Source organism: Pelmatolapia mariae, linkage group LG15 (assembly GCF_036321145.2).
Source record: "Pelmatolapia mariae isolate MD_Pm_ZW linkage group LG15, Pm_UMD_F_2, whole genome shotgun sequence".
Classification (NCBI taxonomy): Eukaryota; Metazoa; Chordata; class Actinopteri; order Cichliformes; family Cichlidae; genus Pelmatolapia; species Pelmatolapia mariae.
Window position 1 is genome coordinate 34,713,957 of NC_086240.1, and position 7,947 is coordinate 34,721,903.

The following is a 7,947-nucleotide window of genomic DNA, read 5'->3' on the forward strand; positions in this document are numbered from 1 at the left end:
GATAACTCTGGTGAAAACTTTAAAACAAACACAGCTCTGTGCCTTTATCAAAAAGTACTGTCACGCTGAGTATAGACATTTTAAAGATAGCCCATTATTGTACATGTTTATTGTAAAAAGCCAGTATAATTGTCAGTCTCAGCCTTTTCTCTTTTTTTGTCACAAGGTTAATGACCATCATTGACACTATCAGTTTGTAAAGATATAAAATTATTGTGAGGAGATCTGAGTTCAGAAAAAATTACCTGCCCAGCCCTGATGTAGATGTTAAGCCTTGGTAGAAATAAGCAGTCTCAGACTGCTCGTGTTTAAAAAGGGAACTGAACATTCAGATTTTTGAAGACTCATGCAAAGTCATTGTCAGGCCATCTAACACAATGGTATGCTAATTTCACACGGTTTTTAAAGGCTGTATTTAGGGCTGTGACTAAGTACAGTACAAGTATATTACTGTAGTGTAAAAAAATGTCTAAAAGAATCTGGTGCCAAACTGAAAACGTAGCAAATTCTTGTAACCAAGATTATTTTGACATTATGTGTAAAAAAAAATAAAAGAGAGAGAGAGAGAATTATTCAATCAATTGCCAGTTGTTTTTTTTTTTAACTAAATGATGAATCAGATCAGTTCCTTTCCATTTATAGAGGACAGTATCAGTTAATTTTATTAGGAACTGTCCAGTTATATTATGAAAATCGTTTCTCTTAGTGATGAATAGAAATGTAGATAAGTGATTTACATCCAGAGACAGTACTGAACTTGTTCTGGATTTAATTTGTCAGGAACATCAGTAACTGCAGAGCCCTTAAAAAAGGAAAAAAAGGGAGTGAGTGTGTGTGTGTGTGTGTGTGTGTGTGGGGGGGGGGGGGTTAAAGAAATGACATAATAACAATTCCTTCATTTTCTTTTTATTAACACATTACATGTCCATTGAAAAGGACTAGGTAGCAAATATATTGTCTTTTGCATTCAAATGAACACAAAAGGATCATACCTGTACATTCACTAAGGCTCTGTCTTTAGGGAAAACACGGGTTTCCATAAGGCAAATAATATTTAAAGGAATGCTATTAAGTATTATCCAGCATGTCAATTTATTTCTCACTTCTTCCTGACAGTACAAGGATGCAAGCTAGTAGCACAATCTGCTCTGCCGTGCTGATTCATATTTTACAACCTTAATACACAGTAAAGGGAAAAGGCAAGCCCAAAAAATAAAAAGTACACAGTATCAGGATGTGTTATTTGAGTGTGTAAAGTACAGCATGTTGATGGATCAGTAGGTAAAGTCTGGAATGTCACTTAGTGAACTGATTCCTAACCCTATTATGACACTGCAACAGATGAGATGCCAAAGTGTTGTCAAATCACAAACCATCAATGAATCTGGCCCCTCATTTTAATGTCAGCTACACATATGTAAAGTCTTGCACTACTGTGACGTTGCCGCTTTGACAGGATTTGCCTACAGATTGATAAACGCCCGCCAAAACAGCCAAAGCCACGTTTGTGTTAGTTCCTGTGACGGTAGGTGTCTTCGAGATCACACAACACCGTAGCAGCCTCACTGTTGTGGCTTGCAACAAAAAAACAAAAAACAAACTAACAAGATGATTCAATACAGTTTAAACATGTATGCAAATCTCAATATGTAAATAAATATACATAACAGCCAAATTTCTCTATCAGCTTGTATGCAAGCCTTCTCCCCCTCTCACCACAAACAGTGGTCACATCTGGAAGTTTCACATCACATTAAAGAGCAAACAAGAAAAATATTCAAATGTTTTAAAACCGATCCGTCGGTTCAGTCTGCTAAAAGTTACAACGAGAGGCAGGCAGGCGTGCGGCTGCGGGAAGCAGCAGTTTTAATTTTTAAGAGCTCAAACGCTTTGTTCAAAAAGCATGAACAAACGTTCCAATTATTTATCGTGCTACTGCCTGCTGACAAAAGCAACAAACCTGATTTAGTCGGTTAATGCATAAAAATTAAATAATAACAATAAAAAACTATGAATGACTGCATGAAATGCAATAAAGTCACATTCTGTGAGGCATGTGGATAGAATAAGATAACTTAAGATGGATAAAATGCATCTGTATAGTTAATCTCCTCTCCAGTATATAAACTCGTGGGTATCAGAGCCGCTTGTCTCCCTGCTTTGTAAACTCACTCTGTACACTTGTTAAACATTGACATCTAAACAGTCAAAGATGCATAGCCTTTCCCCTTCACACTGTCCTCACGTTTTGTTCAGACTTTTTCAAAATAAAACACTGATTACACCTCCTGTGCTCCAACAAACACTCGAGCAGGCAGCGTATTTACTCCAACAGCAGCATACACGGTGAAGAAGAGTCTTCACGCATCCCGGCCCGCTCTGCCGTGCAGGGAAGGCAAGGATCATCGTCTCATTTACCGATCTGACTTCAGTTTCAATCCAGGCAGACGTAGGGCAGTATGTTCAGCCTGCTCTCATCTCCGTGCGGGTCCAAGGAGATGCACTCGGTCCAGTCGTACCATTTACCCATTGTGTCATAGCAACCATTTACCCCGGACCAGTGCTGTGTGTGTAACCTGCTCAGGTCTTTGCCATTCACCTCTCTGCTGACTCCAGGGATCTCTCTAGGTGGCGAGTCTGAAACCAGCGTGTGTGTTTTCTTAGCATCTTTGCTCCGGTGCTCCTCCTTCTTCAGGAACTCTGACATGAAAAAGTGTGCACCGGGGGTGTGCGCGCCCGACGACGTCAGCACATTGCTTTGCTGGCTAAGGTACGACTGGATGATTTCGCTCCTCGACAGCTCTTTCCAGTCCGTCTGCTGGAAAGGACTGGGAGGAACTGGTGGATTTTGCTTCGGCTGTTCTGACCAGTTATTCTCAGGTTTGTGATTCGGTCTGTCCTCGCCCTCTGGGAAAGAATCCTTCTGGAAGGAGGTTTTGATCTGCCCCGTTACGGGATCGAATGTCAGCCTCCTGTCTTTTAACCTCACTGGTTTTGTTCTGTCTTCTACAGTCTGCCCTTCTAAATTAACCGAGTAATCCTTAGGTCTGTATTTCTGTCTTTTTCTTTTCCCTGTATTAAAAGAAGGACCCTCATCTTCCAGACTCTCCACGCCACTGCAGGGGGTGACAGTGGAGCTGTGGAGAGACATACTAGGAGGCAGGTGGTGAGAGTCCAAATCAGCAGACCCTGAACCGTCGGTGTGAAAACCCTGAACAGATGCGCTGAAAGGCTGAGGAGGCAGTCCGAGCCCAGAGTTATCTACAGTCCCAGGTCTCACGCTGGGGGTAGGAATACTCTGTGCTTGGGGTGCAGTTTGTTTCACAACAGCTTCCTGTTTTAGAGTCTGAGGACTGTGCAAGGAACAGCGTGGGCTTCTGGGTCGACACTTTCCCCCAGAGGCAGCTTGCTCCTGTCTGGCTTGCTGCTGCAGAACTGATGCTTTTAGCAAAGAGGAAGTGCTAGGAGGCTTGCTGCATCCTGGGAAATTTGAGTGAGGTTTTACAGCATGAACAGGGATTTTATTTAGCTTGTCGTTGTCCAAAGCCTCAGGAATGTCCCTGTCCAAAGACTGATGTGCACGAATATCTGCAAAAATTTCTGTGCCGGCACCAATTCCATTGGTTTGCAGCTGCTTTGAGTTTTGGATTTTATCATTAAGAGTTGTTTTGGGTATCTTTGCTGGTAAAATCGGTCCTTCCTTCTGCTCGCCCTTGCGTTTTTTGTTGCTCGGTTTTTCCACTCTCAGTGAGCAGTTGTTGAAATCATTTCTGTTCTTCAACTCTGGGCCCGTTTTACCCGACGGTGGGTTGGCGGCTGGAGCAGAGATGCAAGGATGAGCACCGCCAATGGAAGACCACGACGCGCCGGTGCCGCCTTTTGACAACACCTCAACCTTCCCTGGTTCGATTAGCTTCTGCCAGTTCCGCAGAAGCTTCTTGGCTCTCTTTGCGAGGTCCTCGTTTTTGGTTTTCTTCCGGACGTCGTTGATGAGCTTGCCCAGGCGGGTTTCCTTTAAGAGGAGATAAGATTGATGATTGTTTAACAGCGGATGAAACTTAACTGCTAAAAAGCTGCATTTGATTGCTTTATTTGCTGATGGCACATGTTGTAACTCACCTCCAGTGCCTCTTTGGTGATAGGATATTTCTCCAAAAAGGAGATCACCTCCACGACGACCACCATGTTGCATATCTGCTGGAAAAGAAAGACCTATTATATACAAAAATACTGAGAGATAGGGGTGGGTGGTAAAAACGGTATACGGTAGAAACGATATAAATTTGGCCAACGGTAGAGATTTTGACTATACCGCTTTACCGCGATAGCGCATGTTGATGGTGTCATCAGGCTGCGCCTGTTTTGGTCGAAAGCACTGCAACGGCTGCAAACAACATCATCTGCAAATTATGCCTGGCGACAGTAACAGCAAAGAGACGAAACACTTTTGGAATATGGGGAAAGCCAAAAACTGCGCTTCCTCCACTTCCCTACCATTGATTCATCAATGCTGAATTCTCTCGCAGCTGCTCTATTCCCATGTTGTTGCAGTATATTAATGACTAACCTCAGTTGTTCTTCTGACTGAAGTTTGGTCCGTTTATAGCATCCTGCCATGCAATTGCATTTGTCCCTAACCACCAGAAACCCTCACGTTAACTTTTATCGAGTGGGAAAAAGTTTGCGTTCATCCCTCAGCTTCACTGTGCTAGTGTTATGCTAACGTGACTGTTTTGCTAGCGATCACATAGGACATCATTATATACCAGCTAGTCCGACTTCAGTAACCCTACAAACGTCACTGCTGTTTAGTTTTCTGTCTTCATTTATGTTGGAAGTGATAGCAGAGCTGTACGTTTTAATTTTTTCAGAAATCTCTCAGTCAGAACATGCTATATCATGTTTGGGTGGAAGCTAGCGAGCTAACTTCCTGCTCCGTTAAATTGAATAAATTCTGTTTTCATGGATGCCTGGATGTTAAACTTAATTGTTACACCTGGTAAAGCAGCAATGCTGATCATTTTATTGAAGATGAAAGAATTTAGACAGTTTTTAACTCTCAGTGATGCCGCAGTGTTCGTTTGACTTTGGGACCCGAAGCAGACGGAGTTTAGGACCCAGATAGCCGTAATGCTCCAACAATCCATCAAGCGGTGCGCCTTCATAGCTTACCAATGTCGTACTAAAACATTTTTTGACAGATTTCTGAGCGCCGTGTACTACATAAAATCGGTTTGAGGTCAGTAAGCACAACCAGAATTCATACATAAGGCACACTGTCGATTTTTGAGAAAATTAAAGGATTTTAAGTGTGCCTTATAGTGTGTAAAATACGTTATACAGAAGAAAAGAATATATCGCGATATATATTGTTACCGCACATGCTTCAAATTATATCGTGATATGGATTTTAGGCCATATCGCCCAGCCCTACTGAGAGATCACAAAAACAGCATTAAAGGAAGACATGTCTGTATTTAGATGTTGCCACTCCACCAAACACATTCCTCAGAAGGGAAAAAAAGAACTTATTAAAAGGTCGAGAAATCATTTGAATAAACTTTCAAATGTGCACCTGTACGTTTAGAAAACATTTACTAGTTTCGAGCTCAGTTTGTCAAAACGAGAAAGCATGCAAATGTGCCGTTTTAGTCCCCCAAAATAGTAGAAAGCCCACGTATTCAGATGATTGTTGTCTTTAATCTGCAGCCACTTCTGCAATGATCAACAATGTGGTTATTGGTTAACATATGTCGCAGCGGAGGATTTCCTTTGCAAAGCCAAAGCCCAACTCTAGCTGTAGTGTGCCTGCAATCAAACTTATGACATTAAAAAACCCTCGATCGAAAAACGTTGAGTGAGTCGTTGTTGGCAAAAATGTAACACAAGATTTGTAGTTAGTGGTAAAGGAACACCAGAAACATTGTTTTATTCCTTTTTCCTGCACAGACTCAGTTCATCCAGATTCCACAGAAAAATCTGCATCTGATTTGTGAGTTATCAGATGCAGATTATCTGATAATAATAATGATAATTTCAGTATATAATCATAGTTTTATACTGAAACTATGATTATTATTCTTCATACCATGGCAACGCATCTGAACAGGCCAATGGCAATAGTTGCGTCAGCCGACATGTAGTTACATTTCTTGCGAGGTGCACATCAGGTTACAGCATTGATATCCTGCTGAAGCATAAATCAGGTGTAAACTGTGTGTGGGATGCTGGGCATTTCAAGGCTTTCTGGCAGGATGTCACAGAGAGCACCCCCAGTGCATGACTGCAGGTAAGCATGTTGAAATAAGAAATTGTAGATAGTGATGTCAAACTTATTTTACATTGTGGGTCACACACAGCCCAGTTTGATCTAAAGCGGGCCAAACCAGTGAAACCTCTCTTTCTGTCAGTGTGAAGAAGTTTAGCTAAACATTTGATCCCATTTAATAAAGAAATGCTGCTGCAGTAAATGAAAGGCACCTGTCAGCATGTCTAAAATTACAGAAAAAGATCGTTCACCCTCCACCAGGCAACCACCTTAATTATTTTAGGTGTAGTATGAATGACAACAGGGGAGGTGCTTTATCAGTAGGACAAGTTGTAAAACTCATGAAAACACAGTTAAAAGCCCTCCTTCACATTTTCCAAAACCATCCAGTTTGGTCGGATTGGAATCTTTGCTGACCGATTCTGGCCCCTGGGCCTTATTTTGACACCCCAGGCATGTGGATAATCAGGCATGTGTTGGACACTCAGCAGTAACACACTAGGAGTACTTAAATGACACCGTAAACAACAACAGCTCTGAATCAATTTGTTTGTAATGGTCGCTGGTGCTGTGTAGCTCACTGAGAAGCCATACATGTTTGTAGGTTGCTGCCTAACTCGGCTTGGCTGTTTATACTGCTGTAACACACCTAAAGTAATCCCGGGGTCATCTTAGATAAAGGCGTTACAAACCTCTGAGCCCTGCTGGAGGTCTCCTCTCTAAAGAGCCTCTGTGTCTAAAGGAAACTTGCACTTCAGCACGTCCCCCTCTCTTGTCCTGATGAATTCTACTGTAAGTGCACACAATTGTCACCAGCATTAACTTAACCGGGCTCTGGCATGCCTGCTTCATCACTCACTTTCGCTAACTAGACGTTAGCCAGCTAATTAGCAAGCAAATACTAAGTGTCCAGACGCTGAATGCCTCCACTCTATCAGTTCCCCTATAGCGACTCGAGGCCACCAGCTCGACCACCATTGTCTGCTCTTCTCCACCCAGTTAATTCCGCTTAAAACCAGCGGACATACTCACATTGCTCTGGCCGTCGATGGCCTGTAGCAGCCGGTCTCTCATCACCTGCGGAGTGGCTGTAGCCGCTGTCATCGCCTGGCGGTGTCGCGGGTCAGGACGGAGACAGACAGCAGAATCCCCCGAAGAGCCGGCGATGGGAAACCCGCCGACACTCACAACTCCGACGGAAGCTCCCCCGAAGCAGCGGGCATCATGCTTTATGATGCTTCTGTCTTTGTTTCCAATCGCCACCCTCACCTGTTTGGTACCGCTAACTGCAGGAGACAGAACACCCTCTCCGGGAATCGGCTACCCCCTCGGCTGGTAGCCGCCTCCTTCTCGGCCTTCTCACCGAGCTTTTTGTGAGGCAGCAGAGCATTGTGGGAAATCTTTACGTAACCGGCTTCGGCCCGCGTCAAGTCCACGTGCTCGCAGCAAGCTGTAAATTTAACAAAAAAAAAGAAAGACAATAAAACCGGAAAGGTGGTGTTGTCCATAAAACCCATCCTAAGAAATCGATTAGAGCAGCTGTCGTTAAAACAAGGATATATACATGTTCTGGAAATCTATCAAAAAATGATTTTAAAAGAAAAAACTATATTATTTATTATAATCATAAGAAACTGATTCACGTCAATCCAATGAGCCGGTGTTCATGTGTGCCGGTG

The 7,947-nt window shown here is 42.9% G+C and overlaps 1 protein-coding gene across 2 annotated transcripts; it reads right to left on the minus strand.

Moving 5' to 3' along the window:
* Nucleotides 1-900: 900 nt before the first annotated feature.
* Nucleotides 901-7,636, minus strand: LOC134643497 (mediator of RNA polymerase II transcription subunit 26-like). 2 transcript variants are annotated; one of them, XM_063495898.1, is made up of 3 exons: nucleotides 7,301-7,636; nucleotides 4,120-4,194; nucleotides 901-4,012 (listed from the first exon to the last, which is right to left on the minus strand). In XM_063495898.1, the coding sequence occupies exons 1-3, from the start codon at nucleotides 7,370-7,372 to the stop codon at nucleotides 2,435-2,437; spliced, it is 1,725 nt and encodes a 574-aa protein (XP_063351968.1). In that variant the 5' UTR covers nucleotides 7,373-7,636; the 3' UTR covers nucleotides 901-2,434. The 2 variants fall into 2 exon arrangements, with proteins under 2 accessions (XP_063351968.1, XP_063351967.1); XM_063495897.1 differs by having other exon boundaries at nucleotides 4,120-4,197.
* Between the last annotated feature and the right edge of the window lie 311 nt (nucleotides 7,637-7,947).

Excerpts from the sequence above, each read along its gene's own strand:
- LOC134643497 (XM_063495897.1), bottom strand. The coding sequence starts at position 7,372 with ATGACAGCGGCTACAGCCACTCCGCAGGTGATGAGAGACCGGCTGCTA. Across the intron at positions 4,198-7,300 it reads CCATCGACGGCCAGAGCAAT|CAGATATGCAACATGGTGGT; the intron begins GTGAGTATGTCC and ends TTTCTTTTCCAG. Across the intron at positions 4,013-4,119 it reads TCACCAAAGAGGCACTGGAG|GAAACCCGCCTGGGCAAGCT; the intron begins GTGAGTTACAAC and ends CTCCTCTTAAAG.